A 20,820-nucleotide genomic window follows, 5' to 3' on the forward strand; every position below is an offset into this window, starting at 1 on the left:
AAACTCATCAGAAGCAGGTTCCTGTGCGAGGAGAGGAGAGGAGAGGAGAGGACGAGACGCCCGGGTCTGGTGGGTCCCGTCTGGCCAGCTCTCTCTAGACTCGGCAGAACACGAAGGTCTTCACAAGATGGATAGCCTCAAGCCTATAACAGCCCTTCCTGCTTCTCCTTAATTCTGCCTCAGCCTCCATAATCACATCCAGGGAGCACAGGACGACGCAATTACAGAGGACAGCCGCGGCATCTCCGTCTTCAATTGAGAATATCTATCAAACTCAACAAGCAGATGCCCCTCGGAGGCTGACTGCGACAGATCAGCAAGTCTACTCTTGTCATCCTATCACGGAGGGTGCAGGGGGCGTCCTCTTCATGAAAATCACACCCTCGCCCTAGAGCAGAGCCGGGCCCACTTCCGCCCCGGTGGTCACATGGCCTCCCTCCTGACAGCCACATGGCTGATGCCCACAGGCCGTGCAATCCTCCCCTCCCTAGCTCTTACTATTCCCATCACGGACATATTCTGAGTCCCTTTGTTGCATGGTATGCCTTAGTCCATTTGAGCTGCCACACAAAGTAGCTTAAGTCCAAGACGAAGTCACTGGCAGACTCAGGGTCCAGCAAGAGCCCCCTCCCAGGTCACGGAATGGTGTCCCCTGACGAAAATCAGAGCTGGGCGTAGTGGCACACACCTGGGATCCCAGCGCTGGGGAGGCTGAGGCGGGATTGCCATGAGCTCAAGGCCAGCCTGGACTACAAAGTGAGTTCAAGGCCAGCCTGAGTTGCATAGTGAAAGGCTACTGCCTCAAGAAGAAAAAACAAGAAAAGCAAATCACCTGACCCTGATGTGAAAGTTTACCCCTCGACTCTCAGTTCTGTGCTGCTCTTTTATCAGTGCGCCTGCTACAAGTTCTGTACAGCATTTCAAAGTTGGGAAATGTGAGGCTTTATGCTTGGTCCTTTCCTTCAAGGTTTCTCAGGCTCTCTTCCGGGCCCTCTGTTTTCATGTGCATTTCAGGATTCTCTTGTAAGTCTCTGCACATGGGTAGACAGGGGCTGCGGTTTGGATCTTGAATGTTCCCAGGGGCTTATGTGCTAAGGGCACAGTCCCCAGGGTGGCATTATGGGTAGTACGGAGCTTTGTGGGCGATCCTTCAGTCACTGGGGGTGGCCCTGAGGGTGACAGAGGGAACTGGTGACTTCTTGTTCCTCTGTTGTTTTATAGTGTGCCTCACCACAGGCCCAAGCCATGGTGCCAACAAACACCAACTGGAGCCTGCATCACTAGAAGCCCAAATCAACCTTTGCTCTGCAGTAGCTGATTCCTTCCGGCACGCTGTCATAGCCACAGAACTCTGGCGGACACGGCCGGGTGTTAGCAGGGACGGATCAGCATGAAATAGCAGTATTAACCTCCTGCTTTGCTCGTCTTGAAGACATAGTTAATGAAACAATACTAACTGCATTTTGAGTCTGTCATGCTGACATAAAGAAATGTAATTCATCGCCGTCCTTGTGTTATGTAACTTTGCTCAACATAACCTTTTTAATTGCTGTTAGAGAGTCAGGATTTTCTCTGCACAAAAGCATGCCATCTGCAAAGAGGCAGGTCCATACTTCTCTTCCAACCTAGCTGCCTTTTTATTTTATTTCCTTGATTAGAAACCCAGGCTAGAGCTTCCAGGAGAACGTGGACTAACACTGGCCAGTGGTTTTCTTATTTTATTTATTTTGTATTTTTAGGGAGGGGTCTACAGGGTGTTCAGGGTCTCACTACTAGATCAGACTCGTAGTGATCCGCCTGTTCACAGCCGCCCAAGAGCTGGGATTACAGGCCTGCGCCACCACGCCCAGTCTCAGTTGCCACCTCAGCGGGCCCCGGAGGCAGGCCGGCATGGCAGGCCTGGGGATCAAATCCCTGGCCCCTGTGCCTGCTTGCAGGTGCTTTAAGCTGCTGAGCTATTTGGCCAGCCCACTTTTCTTATTTTAGAGAGAGGGTGAAAGAGGAGGCAAGGGAGAAGGGAGAGGGAAGGTGAGAATTTGGTCTTTTGCCCTTAAGAATGACGTCATCTATAGGGCTTGCCAGGAGCAAGTGTCACCATTCTTGTCAAGCCCATCCTCATATTTACAGGAAAGCCTTCTGACTGCAGCTGGGTCTCTCCATAAAATGATAAACAGTAGAGAAGCCGTGACCAACCTCTGAGAGGAAAACTGCCCGTTATAGAAGCTGAACTCCACGCAAATGATGACGATGCTCCTGAGACAAACCAGCCAGAAAACTCCACACAGATGACAAGATGCTCGTCATCAGTGGCTACGAGAGAACTGGAAGCCAGAGCCACACTGAGGGCCAGGCACACAGCTCAGAGGCGCAGCGCCTGCCTGGCAAGCATGAGGTTCTGAGTTTGATTCCCAGTACCAAAACAAAACAAAGCAAACCACAATGAAATGTCGTGGCACACACACTAGGACGGTGGTAATAAAAACAAACAGTGTAGGTGAGAATATAGAGAACTTGGGCCCTCATACCTTACGCATAGCAATGTAAAATGGTACAACTGCTGTGGAAGAGTTCGGAGATTCCCCAGGAAGTTAAAGAGCATTATCACATGACCGCTGGCTACTGCTACTCCTAGGTACACACTCCAAAAATTAAAACCAGGAACTCAGATACCTGCATACCAATGCAAGATTACTTACAAAGAGCCAACAGATGGAAATTACCCACAAGGCCGTCAGTAGACAAATATATACCATACACACAATGGAATATTATTTTATTTATTTTGTATTTGTATTTCGGCTGTAAAAGGAACAAAGTTCTGACATATGCACAACACAGGGAAGGTTTTAAAACCATCATGTTAAGCTAGATACCAAAGGACAAATGAACAGTGTCATTCTCAGGACAGGCCTAGACTAGGCAATGCCACAGAGGCAGAAAGTACAGGACACGCTGGCAGGGCAAGAGAGAGGAAACAGAGTTAATGCTTCATGGACACAGAATTTCTGTGTAGGCGGCACAAAAGTTTCAAAACTGAGAGTGGTGGTGGTTGTGCATCTGGCAAGTATAACTCCTGTCATTACATTCTGAGGTATTATGAAGTGGCTAATTTTATTTTACGTATTTTCAGCAATAAAAATATTTTGAAAGGGCCGGGGAGATGGCTCAGTAGAATAAGCGCTTGCCTGGCAAGTGCAAGGGCCTGAGTTCAATCCCTGGTTCTGCCACAAAAAAAAAAAAAAAAAAAATTGAGAAAGAAGTTCCACAGCTACTCCCACATCCACACTTTTACCAATTTGTCACTATGGTGACGGTCTGGCGCTCCTTCTCGAGAAAACCCTGCGGCCTCAGCCATGCCACTGTCTGTCCTGGCAGGACTCTCTGCCTAGCACTGTGCCACCTGCTTGACTGGGGAGCCCACGTGCTGCAGTTCACACACAGTCAGGTGTGTGACTATACTCTGCTGACCTTGAACAGGAACCAACCTGCACCAAGCAGGGCTCTACCTGCAAGCCTGAAACAGGAACCTGGCTATGTCAACAAAGAAAGCGAATGATCAGGCAGCTCACATGCTTGAGAGGTTGGGAGAAGAGGGTTATGGCCACACCACCTGCACAAGGGAGTCAGGGGTGCTGCTGCTGGGCCTGGCCACGATGGAGCTGGCAGAAAAGAGCTCTAGCCATCCTTGCCCTGGTGGGTTCTGTGCAGTGCCCACATCACGGGCTCCCTAGTCTCTAGCTGAAGTCTGGGACGGGGAGTTGCTACCAGCTCAGTATGGCCTGTGTGCCAGGCCTAGGCCCCACAGCAAGGAGGCTGGGCATGCAGCGTGTGCATCTCGGATCCAGAGCTGGGGTGGAGGGCTCTGCCTATGGCACGGGATGGGTTCTGGTGCTCAGTGACCAAGGAGAATGACCCTGTGCTGCACCCCCCGCACACACAGACTCATCTGCAAACACAGCTGCCTGAAAGGTTCTTGGCAATGAAGAAGGTGGACAAGGAAGAGGAGGAGAAGGGGGCTGGGGTGACGTGATCTAAAACACCAGGCAAGCAAGGGCCAGGCCACAGGAAGGCACTGTGGAGATGAGCAGCATGGACTGTGGGGGAGTCAGGGCATAGAGCCACTTGGCTTTCTAAAGGGCCACAAAGCCAGGGCTGCGATCCTGAAGATGACAGGCAATCCATGCAGGCTGCGAGGAGAGCAGAAGACGAGTGTGTTTCAGAACAGTCAGGCCAGCAGCTGAACGCATGCAGGGCAGTGGGCAAGCTCCAGGCATGGAATAGCATCTCAGGTGAGGACAAGGACGTGTGCAGGGGTGCCCGGGCACTCGGGGGTGGCCCTGGAGGTCAGGGTCACAGGCCAGTGAGCCCCCTCCAGCACTCCACCTGTGCTCAGCAGAGGAGGGGCAGGGAGCAGGGAAAGTCTTGGCACCTCCTGCTCCCCGTCCAGAATTCCTTCCTCTCCTGAGGCTGCAGGATCAGCCCTTCCAAAGCCAAGGACCAGCGGCCACCGCTGCACTGATCTGTTCTGCAGCAGAGCTATCACTTCTGTTGCCGAGGGGCAATGCCCAAAGCACCCCACCACACGCACAGCACATACTTGGAAAGCACTAAGTAAGAAAGCCATCAGAGCCGCACTCTGAGAAACCAAACCAACGGAACGAAGGAAACGATGAAGCTTTAAAGGGGCTGCCAACGGATGTCTTGCCGGGGAGGTGACAAGCATACGGACCGTCAAATTACCTTTCCCATTTTAGCTTCCCTGGCAGAGTTAGCAGCGCACTAACTGTTCTGTGCAGTCACCAGATCCTTAAATATCGCTGCATTTTATTAATCGTGCTAATTAGCCAGCACATTTCTCCACCGGATTTGGAGATGTGACGCTTGTGGTTATTTTGGTGACACGTCTGGGCCCCAGGTTGGTGACAGCCCTGTGCACACCCCCAGGGCCACGCAAGATGACTCCGGCACAGGCAAGGCAGGGAAATCTGCCGCGGTACAGGGTGGGGGACAAGGCCTCGAGGACTGAGAGGTACCCCAGGCCCATGGAGTGGCAATGGGGCAACTGCTCTGGGTGCCAAGGGGCACAGGGTGGGGCTGCCACCTCAGGGACATGGCAGGGACATTGAGGGGCATTGCCCCAGACACCCGCAACTACTACCTGCCAAGCAAGGCACACAAAATGTTTTGGGGAACATGCTGTTCAATGTCTGTCACATTAGGTACATATTCAAAATATTTTAACTAAACTGGGTGCGGTGGCCCATGCCTGTAATCGCAGCACTGGGGATGCTGGGACAGGAAGATCACTAGGGATCTGAGCTGCATACTGAAACCCTGTACCAAATAAATAAGAGATTTTTTGAAATTCTAAATATTTTAAGGAACTTAAAAACTATTTTAAGGAAACTTTTATTATTTTATAAAATGGATGTTACATTTTATAAAAAGTTCCTTAAAATATTTTGAATATTGACTTTATAATAGCCAGTATTATAGAAGATAGCATCTATGTTCTTTCAACCCTACTTTAACCAATAAACAACAGCAGAGGTGCCTGAGGTTCTCTTAGGACTGAAAATAATTTTTTTTTTCTTTTCCCAGAACCGGGGATTGAACTTAGGCCCCTGTGCTTACCAGGGAAGCGCTTATTCCACTGAGCCATCTCCTCGGCCCCTGAAAATGATTTCTAATGTATTTTTTACTTCAGCAACAGTTGGAAAACAATGTGTATATAAAATACATACACGCAGATGTGTGTGTACATATGGCACTCACAATGCACGCACACGCACGCGCCGCACCCCAGGCCGTGCGCTCTTAGTGGCTTGGATGCATTTCCCAGGGTTTCAATCACAGGTTTATGGGCTCATTAGTGTACTGTACTTCTGGGGAAGGCTTTCACCTTCCGTCCTGTGGCTGTGTATATGTAAAACTTCTACTTTAAAATGTCCCTTATCCAATTAAACCGTTACATGTCCAGCATGCTCCCCCTTATATATGATATATAAGAGTTTACTATTACATTAACAAGAACAAATTTTGTAGTGAGCTAAGTATACATTAGAATAAGTATGATAATTCAAATAATATATAATATAATATGCAATGAACCAGAGAGAAAATGAAACCCCTTCTTCAGAGATAAATATAATACACTGCAGTTGCCTGGAAACACTGACATAAATTGAATTTTTCCTGACAAAAACATCATCACAGGGCTCTGGCTCCCATAGATTAACAGGGCCACCTATGTCCAGAGCTCTCTGTGTAGCCACAGAGGGCCAAAACCCAGAAGCACAACCTGACCCCAAGGAGTCAACTGATCCCAGCTCACGCCAACAGTGTACCCAGAAGTGCAGGGGCCGAGTCTCTGGGTCACATGGAAACAGGACAGACACCTGAGAGGGCAGCTCCTGAGTCCATAGCCAGGTTGGAAACAGAGTCAGGCATTAGAAGATCAGGAAACAGGTTAGGGGTGGGGAGCCCTGAGAGGTCTGTGAGCTGCCGGGTCTCACAGACCCAGATTCTGAGGGAATCTTTGGTCACCAGTGTGGTGCTCTGGTCCTGACCTCAGCCACGCACTGCTTAAGCCGTATTCGGCTGTTCTGAAGATCCCACAGGAAAAGGAGAGACGCCAGAGGGCAAACCTGTACTTTAAAAGCACCTTCGACTCTTACACTCGATAAATACCTTTAACGTTCTTTAAATCATGAATCCTGGCTGACTTTTCACTCCAACAATTCACCAAGATCACTGTCACTTTAGTATTAGTTTCAAAGGTTTTCTGAATGCCAACAGAATGAGACTCTCCTGACCCAGATAAACTGCCCTGTCTTCTGCCACATAGGCTAGGGTTCTTCTCTTGCATTCATATTTTAAAATATGAAGTGGCTAGTTACTGTACACAAGCAGTATATGGAGCAGGCTTCAACAGTGAAAATGCAACGTGTGAGCTCAGGACCTTGCCGGCCCCACAGCAACCAAGGTATAATAACAAAGGCACCAACGGTACCCACCCAGGGGTCTGAGAAGGCAGTGGGGCAGGGCTCCCATGCCAAGGGAGGGACCCTGCGCAGAGACAGTGTGGGGACCGGCATTTCCTTGGCTGCAAATGCTCTGCTGGTGCACGAACCTCCCACCTGCAACAGCTCCAGGCTCTCTATCTCTTCATTACTACCAGGCTGTGTCTGGTGCGCACAATGGTGCAGCCCTCGGGAGCCGGTAACACCACAGCACACCTGCCCCCCTGCTCCTGTCCTCTCTGCCTCTTGGTCCCACCCTGCTGAGGAAGATTAGCTCCCTACTTTCCATGGCTCACCTTCTGTGCTGTGCTCTGCTTACTCTGTGGCTTTCTCCGATAACAGGAACCACGCAGTAGTTAGGCTTGTGGGTCTGATTGATTTCTCTTAACGTTATGGTCTCAGGCACCTCCACTTTTCTACAAATGTACCCTTCCTTAGGGCAGAGCAGTACCCCACCATGCAGATACCACTTCTCTTCGTCCTCTCATCTGCTGGCGGATCTCAGGGCTGCTTCTTGGACTCAGCTATTCTGGTTTTGTTTTTGTTTTTTGGGGGAACTGGGGATTGAACTCAGGCCCTTGCGCTTGCCAGGGAAGCACTTATTCCACCGAGCCATCTCCCCCGCCCAACTCAGTTATTCTGAACCACGTTGCTATCAACACGGGCATGCACAGGTCACTGAAACATGGCGTCTGCTTTGAGGGGAGGACACCCAGATGGGAACACCCGACTCAGGTGCAATTTCTACTTCCGGCTTTTGAGAAGTCTCTGTGCTGGTGTGCACAGTGGTCGTACCAGTTCACACTCCCTCCAGCAGTGCAGAAGGGTTCCTTTTCCCCACAGCCTCACCAGTGCCAGTGCTCTTTGACTCTTGATGTCAGCACTAGGCACCTCCCTGACTTGCGGCGCTGTTGCCTCACAGCCAGCTTCACACTAACTATGGAAGCAGAAGAGTGTGGCTGTGAAGGACGAGGAGGAGGGGGGGAGGGGAAGGAGGAGGGGAGGCGAGCGAGGAGGGGAAGGAGGAAGAAGAGGGGAAGGGGGGAGGGATGCAGAGAGAGGCACCACCCCGTCCTTCAGTCACTCGCTTTCTGTAAAGCAGTTGGACAGCAGTTCACCCGGACCACAGGGAGGCCCTCACAGCTCCAGGGTTACAGATCTCTCTCTGCAGCGAACACACACATTCGCAAAACAAATCCTCTTTATTTTTATTTTTTGGGGGATTACCAGGAATTGAACTCAGGACCTCCTGCTTACAGGCAGTTGCTGGGCTGCTGAGCTATACTTCCAGCCCCAGTTTTAATTTTTATCATAATATAAAATTGCCTTTTAGCACACAGTCTTATGAATTTGAGCACGTGTATATTCACATCAGAATCAGGCACAAAACAGCCCCACCCTCAAATCCCTCATGATACACAGAAGAAAAATCATTTTAATTCACACCATCTCAGTGCTTCTTCCCTGAAGGAATAAAGGCAACAACCAAAGCAGTCCTTCCCAAGTGCCAGGCATTGCACAGCCAGAGGCTCACGACTGGGAAGGGCTGCTGTGTGCTCAGTTCTTCTGAGTGTGAGGCGCACGAGGCAGTGACAAGGAATGTGGGCACCGCTCTTCACTGTGCGCCTCATCCTGTGCTGGACAGATCCTGTGTCTGTGACCTCCGTGGCAGGGCCATGCACCTCCCTTCCCTTGCTCATACCACCCACACAGAGAACTGAAAAAAAGGGAGCCCATAGCAGGCAGGAAAACCACGCAGGCCCATTTCAGAGGGTAGGGGAAAGGCCGAGGTCAGGGGAGCCCAGAGGGAGCAGAGGTAGGAGGCCGGGCCGGGCCGGGCCGGGCCAGGAGGGCGGGCGGGTGGGAGCAGCAGACACAGACCCCGGCTCTCACTGCTCAGGAGAAATGCCTGGAAGTGGACCGAGGAGGCCAACGGGTGTGCTTCTTTGCGGCTGCCCACTCTTAGAGGCTTACTTTAAAGACACGGCATAGGCTCTGGAATCCAGAGCCTTTGCAGAATCTCCCTGGTGAAACGGATTCTCATTCCATGACTGCACAGGTGTCCGTTTAAACAGGCTTTGGCCTCAGTGCTTCTAAAGAAATTCATTCTTATTAAAAAGCTATGCTACATCCAAAAGTAGCCTGTGCCTTTGCTTTGACCACAGCCCAATGCTGGAACCCCCCCTGGCGAAGAACAAGACCAACCAGTTGTATTCACAAAGCAGCGCCCGCTCCTGCTGAGCTGCAGGTGAAACAGGCAGATCTGCGGCTAAAACGACAGGACTCCCACCCCTTCTCTAGCCTGTGGCCCATTCAAGATGCAACAACCTCCTTATTCCGGAAAGGTCAAAGCTGCTTTGTGAAATGCCACACAGGCCACATGTACTGAAGACCAACAGCATTACATCCGCACTCCTTCACTTCGTGTTGTCCTAGGCAACGAGGTGCACAACAGGCTTATTAAACTCTGCTCAAGAGACGGACAGACACGTACACACACACACTCGAGCGTCTGTGCAGTAAATGTCCCTGGATGCACATACAAGAACCCGGCGACACAGGGCTCTGGCCCCAGCAGTGGAAGCCATGGACCCTGTCGCTGCACTTTCGGGCCTCTGCCTTCTGACCTGTGGCGATGTGTGACCCCATGAAGAACGCACGCTCCCCAAACTGCGCTTAGCCCTCACACAGCCTCTAACCCAGGGCAGACCCCCAGAGTAAAGCCTGGCCCTCAGCCTTGATGGGTGCCCTTCTAGCATGCCGGGACCAGGACAACAGCAGGGAGAAGGCAGCTGAGAGCTGAGCCTCCAGTCTGCTCCAGTCCTTGCGGAGTGCCTGGTGGGTTTACAGGTGGAGGACAACAAGAACAGGTGGAGGCATCTTTTCCCCGGGTTCCTTCCACAACTGGATGGCCTGAAAGGCTGCCAAGCACCTGCGCTCCTCCTGCCGTGACCCCACCCCCACCCCCGCGCAGGTCCTTGTGCCCAGACTTCATCCCAGGCTGCACAATCCGCCCAGATGGTGGCCATCAGTCTCCGCATGCAAGGCTAGAAGTGGTCTCTGTGGGAGCACAGAGCCCAGCTTGAGGACCCCCCCTCACTCTGCAGGTCACCCTCTGCTTGTCCTCACTCTGCCTGAGGACACCCTTGGCTCTCAAGGCCAGCGTGGCAGGTGGCAGAGAAGACCCCGACCCCATGTGCAGGTGGAGCTGCAGCCGCTGTCTTCTGTGGGAACACGGGAGTCCGTAACTGATGTATGGGAAATGATGCATCCTCAGAAAGTGATCAGCACCCAGAAGCCCTCCTTTCTCTGCGTGATTCGTTAAAGTCACAGACTCCATTTTCACCAATGTTTGTACCACAATGGCACTGGTGACACATTTTATCAGCTTGGAGGAAGTCACAGAGGCAGCTCTGCGCCTTGCAGCCCCAGAACGCTGTCCTAACAGAACCCAACTGCACTGTGGCACCCTGGGGGCCAACACACTACCAGCGCCCTCTTAGCTTCCAAGCAGCAGACCCAAGGGCAGAGAGGGGACGTCACAACAGGGCACAGCAGCACTGAGTCAAAATAACCAGAAATACTATGAACAAGTGGTCAAAGCGGCACCATTAGCCACACTCAATTAAAATGTAGACATCTACGATGCTGAAACACGAGCACCCAGCTGGATCCAATGTTGGCATCAAATTCAGGTCCATAGCCAGTGAGTATCTGGGGAAGTGGGACTGGACCAAACGCGACCCTCACAGCCTGGAGTGCCGTTAATTTCGGAATACCTAAGAAACAAGTCGCTGAGCGGTGCTGGTTACACACTAAGAAACCTGACTTTATTTATTTACTTGTATTTGGTACAGGGTCTCACTACGCAGCTCAGACTTGTAGTGATCCTCTTGTCTCAGCCTCCCCAGAGCTGGGATTGCAGACGTGTACCACCATGCCCAGACTCATTTGCCAGCTCAGCGTGCCTGGGGGTGGGGCCTGTGCAACATGTGGTGCCAGGGATTGAACCCTGGTCCCTGAGCTTGCTGAGCTATCTCACCAGCCCCAAGCCTGACTTTAAAGACATGCAGTGTTGAACTGGAGGGAGTAAGAGGAAGCTTCAAAAGGCAGCCCTGAAATGACACTGAGGCCCAGCGCTTGAGGGGAAAAAGTGTGCCTCACCTCCAGTTTACCTCCAGAACAGACTGGAAAGTCAGAAACAGGTCTTTAGGTAGAAGTCGAGTGAAAGAAGAGGCCGCCTTCCGCAGCACGGCTTTCCCTAGTTACAGAAGGCTCTGCCATCGTGGCAGAAGGAGGCACTGCAGGACAGCAGAAGGGAGACCTGGGTAGGGCCCGTGGGGCCCACAGGACCACGGAACACACGGCCGGTCTGAGATGCTGGAGAGGAGGCGGCAGCCACACCAGACTTTGGAACAGTACAGAGAACAGAGGGTGGGGACAAGGGACAGCAGGCGGAGGGTACACGCCCAGGCCAGGCACTCTGGGGACCTAAGCACCTCACCTTACCCCAGCCCTGACAGGGGCCGCTCCCAGCATCTATGGCTGGATGCTCAACCTCATAAGGAGAAGACGTGGAAAGCCCAGCTTCCGTTTCACCTATGGATAGGCGAATGGCCATGTGGAGCTCAGTCAATGAAAGATAACTATGATGTTAGCATACCAGCAGCCACTCTGGATGCCACCTATGTGGGCGCCACCTTTGACCTGGCTTGTCCCCACCACCCTCCCCATCCCCTTCACCTGCCCAGCCTCCAGGGCCCGCTGCTGCCACGATGCTCCACTTCCACGCAGGTGTCCCCACCCTCAGAGCCCTGCCCCCGCATGCCCCTTCACAGACAAACACCCAGGAACAGCCACCTAAAAGGAAGAGAGGTCTGTGTGGCTCCCAATCACAGAGGGTCCGTCCCTAGGCTGGGGCCAAGGTGGAAATGTCACCGAGGAAGAGCACGGTGAGGGAAGCTGCCAGGCACGCAGCAGCCCCAGCCTCCCTGCTGTGCCACCCACATCAGGGCGGGTCACCCTACTGTACATGACGCACGTGTGCCAGGGCCCTCCAGAAACAAGGGCGTGCTGTCCCGTTCCCCCAGCGGTTCTCAGAGTGACGGTCCCCCGCGATTTGTAACTGATCACTCCTCCAGCCAGAGCTCCGGGAGAAGAAGCTTCTGTTGTGTTGCAAGCCCACTTCCGCTCTTCAGAAAGAGCCTGCTTCCGCTAAGGAAAAGCCCACAGCCCGGAATGCTTTCTTACCATCCTGCCCCCCACCGAGGAATAAATCTGAAAATCTGAGGGAGGCGCGTTTGACTGGGTTGGCTCCCCATCTAGGAGAGCTCACCGTCACACAAGAACGGTCAGTGGGCAAGGGCCAGGGGCCACTGCATGACGTCTGGGCTGGACCCTGTGCACAGGCCAGGAAAGCCGGAGATACGGAGATGCAGGTTCCCACAGGCCCTGAGCACAGAGACTTAAAGGAGAGAAACCAGAAACCACTCTCAGAGAAGAACTCCGTGGCCGGTGCCTCATTACAGCACTCTGGGAGGCTGAAGCAGGAGGAAGCAAGTTCGAGTCCAGTCTGGGTAACTTAGTGAGATCCTGTCTCAACAACAATGAAGAAATTGGGAAAGCAGCCCAGGATGAAGGCCCTGGGTCCACTCCCCACTCCCACGAAGGAATGAGTGCATGAATGAATGCCCCAAGCACTTTCTTCGTCAGCATCTAGAACACTTAGTGGCGGACACATGCAGCGCTCCGCGTCTGAAGCACTTGGCCAGGGACATGCGCAGGGTTCTGCAGGGTCACTTTTCACTCTGAAGCAGCAACAAGCGATGCAACCAGACTCTGAGAGGAGGACTTCATGGTGCCAAGAGGCTGCTGGGTTGTTCTCTCCTGAAGACAGCACTGTCTACCGCAGCTGATTTCTGACTAGGGCAGGGAACAAGTTAGCTGAGCCACTGTGAGACCTTTAAAAACTTGCAAGAGTCCCGCATCAACACAACCATATTTAAAGGCAGTACATGCTAACACTCAGGTGCACAGGCTGGGGCTCTGCAACACAACAAGCGTGCTCCACCGGCACGCCTAGGAGCCAGGCTCACACAGGAGGGGCTGTAGGTGCTACAACTAGGACAAGCAATACATCAGCTACCTGAGAAGCGAACTAAAGGACTGAACAGGGAATCTGAAAACACGATTTTCTGCACTTTGGAGTGCGGGGACGGGGGAAGCAGAGGTGGCACACACCAACCTCATGATGGTGACGCCCGGAAGACTCGTCCAGACACCCACCCAGGTTTGTTTTCTTTAAAGAAGAGTGAAAACCTGAGAGCCACTTGTTAAGACAGAAGCTGGAATGGCTGCTCTCTGCTGCTCCCCAACCCCATGGCTGTCTCACCACCACCCGACCTGAGAGCAGTTTGTCCTCCTGGAGTCCTTCAAAGGTCTTCCCAGAAGTGAAGTTTTCTACTGCAGCACCTGCTTCTCAGCAGTCTTCACCAACACTTCTGTGACAAGGAGACCACACAAGCAAACTTGGGGACAAAATACTACTTGGTAATTGGTAGTATTTAGCGAGTGACCATCTCCCCACAGTTGCACCCTGACCCCACCAGCAGGGCGGGAGAGGCTGGCCCCTGGGCCCTCAGGAGGGGACCGAGCACTGCTCATCTGGGGCCTCCTGCACGGGGCTTTCTCCCTGGGCAGCTCTGCCTGTGCAAATCTCCAAAGCAGGCTGTGCCTGCCAGCCCAGGCCTAGCGGGAATGCGTGGCACACACGTTCACCAGAAGAGCAGCGAGGCTGGCCCTGATCATTCCCGCGCCATGGGAAAACATCTTATCTGGATAAAACCTACAGATGTCTGCCCACAGCAAGACCAGGAGACATCCAGAACTACCAACAGGAATAAAGACGACAAAAGCAGGAACAAAGACTATGGCTCTGGAATTTAACTCAGGAGCACTCCTTGCCTCCCACAAGCCCAGCGCGTGCTCTGCCTGTGAAGCGGCTGCCAGATGGGCAACCTGGGTGGCTATGGGTTTCTTCCTAGCTTACGTTTTCCAATGAATTCCTAGAGTTTAATAGTCAAGCCTTTCTATTAGGACCAGAGACCTCTGTAAGAACAGAATTTTTCTGAGGTTGGGGTAGGCTAAAAGCTAACAAATACTGAGTAATCTTGCTAGCCCCAGAGCAAACATAACACATGTGTTTATTCATTGAATCCCCACAAGAGTAGAAAATGGCACTCAACCATTCAAAGACCCAGAGCTGGTCAAAGGCGTATGCAATCAAGCTCGGAGCCACAGCCCGTGTGGTAAGCGCTGTGCTATACCGTCTGAGCATAGTTCAGCCGCATCTGCTCTTTCATAGTCCCCGAAAGTCCAACATCAAAGTCTTCAATGACACATTTCAAATTAATCATTAGGTAACTGCCACTAAATATAATATGCTCACACTGTAAGAGAAACCTGAGTCAGTTGTCCAGGAGCATTTAGAAGCAGTTGCTTAATCCCTTGAAAACAACGTGGGACGGGGTGCCTGGAACCCTTCTCAGCTCCCAGGATTTGCTGGGATCCCCCTGCCGGCTCTCAGGAAGGACACCCAGGAGGGTAAGGCGGCAGATATCCATGCAACTGCAGGAAGGGGACAGGACATCCAAGGACAGCAGGAGCCAGGGAGGGGCAGGGAGAGGTCGCAGCCACGGAGGTGAATCTTCCGAAAAGCCACCACGAAGGAATGTGAAACAGAATCAAACACTTCATATTTGTAGGATTTTTAAGTCATTTCTAGTTTTTAAGAATTGGACTTTTTGTGTAATTCTGTATCTAAAATAGTAATCTTTGGACAGAAATGACATAAAAAATGTGAAATTCATCAAAGAAGTGTTGCTTAAGGAAAATCAGTTGCATAGTGATTTGCTCTTGGGGTTGCACTTCCTAACACTGCCAAAGTTTGACTATTTATGACCCACGACAGTATGGTCACACTTCCACAGCAGGCCCTGGTGGGCTGTGCCCCTTTTCAATTACAATAAATTCCTGTCACAAAGATAAGTGGCGCTCAAAGGCACCACTAGAGGGCAGTAAACACACAAGAGTTGTGACCAGACACTGTGTTCTCTGTATTGCAAGGATTATTTCAGCCTTCAGTCAATTTCATGCTGCATTCAATTAAGACCTTAAAATACTGAAGAATCAAAAACCTAACCATGAAATTCAAGTTCTACGGCTTTGGAAATTTGAGCCAAATGCTAGTAAAACTATCGATCCATCCCATTTCTTTCTTTTTCTTTTTTGTATTTTAGGGAAGGATCTACAGGGTGTTTAGGGTCTCACTACTAGACTGGACTCTGTTTACAGTCTCCCAAGGGCTGGGATTACAGCCACATGCCACCACACCCAGTCTCAACTGCTGTCTCAGTGTGAGCCGGGGGAGTGGGGCCGGGAGTGGGGCCGGCATGGCAGGCCCAGGGATTGAACTCTGGGCCCCTGGGCCTGCTTGGAGGCGCTTTAATCCACTGAGCTATTTGGCTGGCCTCCAGTCCCATTTCAAATTAGGTCAAAAGTAGCACTCAAGGAGAATTCTTTGTTGCATTTACAAATTCTAACCACGGAAGTGATTTTAGGTATTAATTTGGAGGAAAATTAACATCTTAAAGTAGACATTTCTCCATCAAGTTGTTAAAATTTATACAAGAATTTATACATACTTAAAACTTACTTGTTAAAGTTTAATTAAGGAAATGTTAGGGGCCACGAACAAATCCATGAAAGCGCAACGCCCAGCACGTTAACGCGCCGCTACTGACAGCAATGCATTGTACAAACTAATTACATGCTGCAAAATATATACTCCATGAAAACTAAAAAATACAATAATGATTTTATTTTAAAATTAATTTTAAGACTTGATTTCCTTTCTTGAAAAAAAGACTTTCAGGTCTAAAAGTCTTATAAAGAAAGGATACTTTGATATGCTGATTCTTTTGATGAAATTTCTGCCCTATTCTCCGTTTCTGCTTTACTGAGGTGTAACTGACAAATAAAAATGGCGTACACATAAGAGGTGCACGCGATGCTCTCATACGAGGAGAGGCTGACATGACTGTTCCGTGTAAGCTAACGCATACATCCAGAACCCCAGTCACCTTCAAACAGCCTGAGTCACCGCTCTGGCAGGAGGCCGGCTGTGGTGACACACGCCTGTAATCTCAGCACTCAGGAGGCCGAGGCAGGCGGATCACAAGTTCAAGGCCAGCTTGGCTTCACTGTGAGCTCAAGGACAGCCTGAACTACACAGTGAGGCCCTGTCTCAAAGAAAATAAAAATTTCAACACGAACTTACTAACTAGGATGGGAATAAATGCAAAGTTTGTTTTCTAGTTTATTGGTAGTTGTTCTACTTTTTGGATTCATTACCAGACCAGACGGCACTCAGCTGAGGCCTCAGCAACACTAGAATAAAATTAGTCCACTTGCTAATATTTTGGTCATCTCCAAGGCGCTCTCTGAGGTTGCTTTCGCACTACAACACGCGATGCTCATTTCACACCTCAAAGCTGGGACCTGTCTTCCAACATGACAGAAAGGGGGCAGCCCAGGTGGCCACCATCCTGCAGGCACTTTCTGCAGGTGGCAAATCTCCCAAGAGAAGCCAGAGCTGGGTCAGAGGCGTCAGCAGACACCAGGAAAAGCGGCAGCTTCTGCAGCAGCACGCAGAAGCAGGCCTGGGCCAGGCAGGAGCCTGGAGTGTGCCAAGCAATTCAAGGGGCAGACAGCATTGAGCTTACGCAGAGCTGCCCAAGGCTAGGACGGACCAGGACTAGACAGAGCTCCCTTCTCAGCTGGGAATGGCGTCAGGCTTCTGTGTCTCCCCACACCATTACTCTCTCCCTGGGCCTGTCCAACATGTACCAAGAAATGGTCTAATGACCAGTTCCATCTGTACTGCAGCACCAACAGCTATGGTCCTCTGGCGAATGCTGTCGGGTCCCCTGGGAGCCTTAACAGCTTCAGGCCTAAGTCAGGCCCTGGCCTGACCACCCTGACGTATCACACAGGCGAGTCTCTAGATCTGCAGTCACAGTGAGGCCTCAGCAGGCCCTCTCCTGCCCTCCCACCAACCACCTCCTCTACTCTCGCACCTCTACACGTGGCAAGTCAGCCTTGAGAGTGCTCCACAAGCCTCTCAACCCACACGATTCCAACAGCCCCATTCTCCCAACAGGGCAGCCTGCTCTGGTTCCTACTCACTGCTGTCTGAAACTATGTTCCCAAGTACCTACTCTCCACGCAGCACGTATACCGGGCAGTGCCCCATCAGACAGGAGAAAGCAAGGGGGCCAAGCAGAAGGTCTCTCCCTCACCGGCGCTGGGAGTGCACAGCTCACGATTCCACACCCTCCAGCCAGTCGAGGTCCTAAGGCCTTGGCCGCGTGGACTAACTCCAGGAGCCTGTGCTCTTACCTCTCTGCTTATTCTGCACAACAGGCTTTTTGCTCTCTACCTTGTATTCTGAGTAACTACTTTGAAGATAATGATACACGCTATTAAATATTGTTGTCTTACTATTTGTTATGAATTTTTTTCATAAAATAAAAATAAATTTCCACAACTGCTCTATTTTGAAAATATCTAAAAATGAAAGATCATAATATTATTTTGACAATGGTATCACTAGCTATACAATCAATTAATTGTAAATCCTTCGATTTAAATTTGGTTAATGTTTAATTTTCACCCCGTTGCAGGAGTCCATATTCTAAAACGCAATAAATAAAAAAAAAAAATCTACTAGGTACACAAGTGCCTAAACATACTTCACATTCAAAATGCTTCTGCAAATTACATTCTAGAGTCTGAGAGTGTTTACAATGACTTCTAGACCTACAGCACGAGTCATCAACAAACATTTCTGAGGATTTCCTTAAGAAAACAGGAGTGATATTTTCCCTAGAATACACGCAAAACACATGTTAAGTTCACCAAATGCTATTCTGAGTGGAGTTCATCCACTCAGCCCTGCACAGGCAGCAGGGGGCTGGAGGTCACCTTCATGTGCAGCCGGACGTCACAGTGACTGCCAACCTGCCAAGCCAGACTGCTCAGCTTTCTTACAATAAACATGTGCTACTCCGCCACAGGTTATGGGCGACAGGGACAGCCCGCTGGGGAGCAGCAGGCGTCTGTTGTGGGTGCTTCCGACAGCGGTCACGTGGCCACTTACCTCCACTGCAACCACAATCAAAACAAGGTCCGTTTTTGACTCTGGAAAGACTGCATTCACTTGCGGCGACATTCCAATCAGAGCACAATTCGTGACCACAGAGATGACACTCATTGTTTCAAACGCCAACTGCGAGAATAAAAGAACACAAAATCGGCACTGCAATGTCCACGTCTATGTTTCTTTCTCCCTTTCGTATCTCCTGAAAACCAAGGAAAAGTTGTCGCGTAGGTTTTACACATTCCAAGTAACTTGGAGACTGCTTCCTGCCATGTTACGATTTTCTTTAGCTTAAAAAATGCCATACTGTTCAAAGGTTCCAGGCACTTCTGGCTTGAGTGTCCCAAAGCGGGACACTCTACCTCCCCAGCACGACAGCCTGGCTCAGAACCATCCCGACACGGCTAAGGTTCTGCGGCTGCACCGCTGGCTGAGGGAGCACCACCAGGAGCACACCCACGTTCACGCCCAGCTGACTGCAAGCAGAGTGAGCTCTGTGAGACGGGCCTGCTCCGGCAGAGCACGGGCACCGTCAGCGCAGCTCCACCAGCGCTCGAGCTCTACGCCACGATCCCCTCCTAGTGGCACCTGCGAGGCACCTGCAGGGCTCTGGGAAAACAGATGGCAGCACCCCAAGGCTACTAAATAGGCTCATCCAGGACGCTGGGGCAGACTACTGACTGCGAAGGACCCGTCCTCCCTCTCTCCTCCTCCTTCCCCTCTTCTCCTCTTTCCTGCCCTGCCCCCTCCACTGCTGGGTAAAAAGATACTCATCTCGGGATCTTAATTTTGTGAGGAAACATCTTCTCCTCACTGAGAGCAGTTCTCATCATCGCACTCTCGCCCACGCCTCCCTGAAGTCCCGCTGCACCCCTTGCGCCCTGGGCGCCGAGGCCTAGGGCTTTCCGGGCAGCCACACCGGCCTAGGCGCAGGCAGCCTGTTTCTTGCCTGCCAATGGCACGTCTCTTCTTTCTTTTATTAATTACACTAAGCTTCCAGGACTTATGCTGAATAAAAGCAGAAAGACTGGCCATGTGCACCCTGTTCTCAGCATTAGAAGGAAAGCACCCAACTTTCACAAACAACAGTAACCTCAGGGTTTTTAAATAGATGTTAGCAGGTTGAGCTATTCCTATTTTTCTGAAAGTTAAAAGAGGAATGGCTGTTGGATCTTGCCAAACGCTTTATGTGCTTGCATGGATGGAATGACGTACACTTCTTCTTCAGATGATTATGGTGAACTGCATTACTTGGATTTCACATTCTAAAGAAGGCTTTATCCCTGGGCTAAATCTCAGCTGTCACGGCATACAATTCTTTCAACATATTGCTGAATTGTATTTGCTAGTAATTTTCAAAGATGTTTTGTGCACATATTCATGAGGAACATAATCTGTTTTTTAATTCTGCCTGATTTTTGCTATCACATTGACATTAGCTTTATCATGCAATGAATGGGGAAATGTTCTTCCCCTCTTCCATTGTCTGGAGTTGTACAATTTTGGTGCTTATTCTTCATAAAATGGTGGAACTCACCATGGAAGTCATCCAAGCCAGGACTTGCCTTTTTTTGCAATTACAAAGTCAATTTCTTTCATGAGTACAGGGCTGCCTAAATGAGCCACATCCTATCGAACTGTGGCAATATATGTCGTTGGGGAGCGCTGGCCTGTCTCATTCAGTGGTGACGCTGCCCTCTGCGAAGCCGCCCACCGCAGTCTCTGATCTCCCTGGCAGGATCTGCGGCAGTGCCCTCCACTCGCTCCGTTTCCGTCTCCTCTTGCGGTTGGGATCCTGGAAGCCCGTCAACAGTCCTCACCTCTCCACAGCACCAGCCTGTGTCGCTGGCCTCTTATTTCTTGCTGTCACTGCGTGCGCAGCTCAGCTTCCTCTCCGCCGCCTGCTCGGGCCTTCTGGTCTTCCTCCAAGGCGCCTGCACTCAGAGCGGGACGCCTGCCGTCGCACTGCTGTGCTGCGTCTCCTGGATGCTTGCCCCTGCATTTCCATTTTCACCTACTTCAGCGTACCCTTCTATTGCACACCAGCCTCTCTTTCGGGCTTACGGGCTACTTTGGTGTTGTTTACTTTCCAGCGTTTCAGATTCTGCTGTTATTTTTGCTACTGATTTCCTGTTGGATTCTGTGGTCACAGAAAATAGTACGTATGCTTGCAATTCTTTGAAGTTTTGAAGTTTGTTTTATGTCCCAGGAGATGAGCCATCTGACTGAATGTTCTGCACGCGCTTGAAAAGAAGTGCGTTCTGCCGCTGGTGGAACAGGCCAGGTGTCCATCGGAGAGCCTTGCTTAGTGGTGTTCCTGGCTGCTGCTGCGCTCTGGGTTTCCTATCAAGTGCGGAGGCAGGAGTGCCAAACCGTGACCTCTGCGAGTCCTCGCACCCGCCTCTCCTCTCGCTCAAGCTTCTGCTCACCTGCGGCGACGCCGTGCGGTGCTCGTGCGGCGCGTGCGCACTCAAGCAGCTGTGGCTCCCGGAACGGCCGTCCTTTCACCATCAGGAACGCTCCGCGCCGGATTTCTTTCTCACAAGTCTGCGTTCTCAGATACTAGCATTAACTATTCCT

At 51.1% G+C, this 20,820-nt stretch overlaps 1 protein-coding gene across 1 annotated transcript in view; it reads right to left on the minus strand.

Moving 5' to 3' along the window:
- Nucleotides 1–20,820, minus strand: part of Ano10 (anoctamin 10) — a 136,150-nt gene that overhangs the window by 59,637 nt on the left and 55,693 nt on the right. Inside the window, exon 11 of the mRNA XM_023700751.1 lies at nt 18,241–18,369. Within this exon, the coding sequence (XP_023556519.1) occupies nt 18,241–18,369 (129 nt within the window). The remainder of the gene's footprint in view (nt 1–18,240; nt 18,370–20,820) is intronic.

The sequence above is a fragment of the Octodon degus genome, unplaced genomic scaffold (assembly GCF_000260255.1).
Source record: "Octodon degus isolate 3935 unplaced genomic scaffold, OctDeg1.0 scaffold00126, whole genome shotgun sequence".
NCBI lineage: Eukaryota > Metazoa > Chordata > Mammalia > Rodentia > Octodontidae > Octodon > Octodon degus.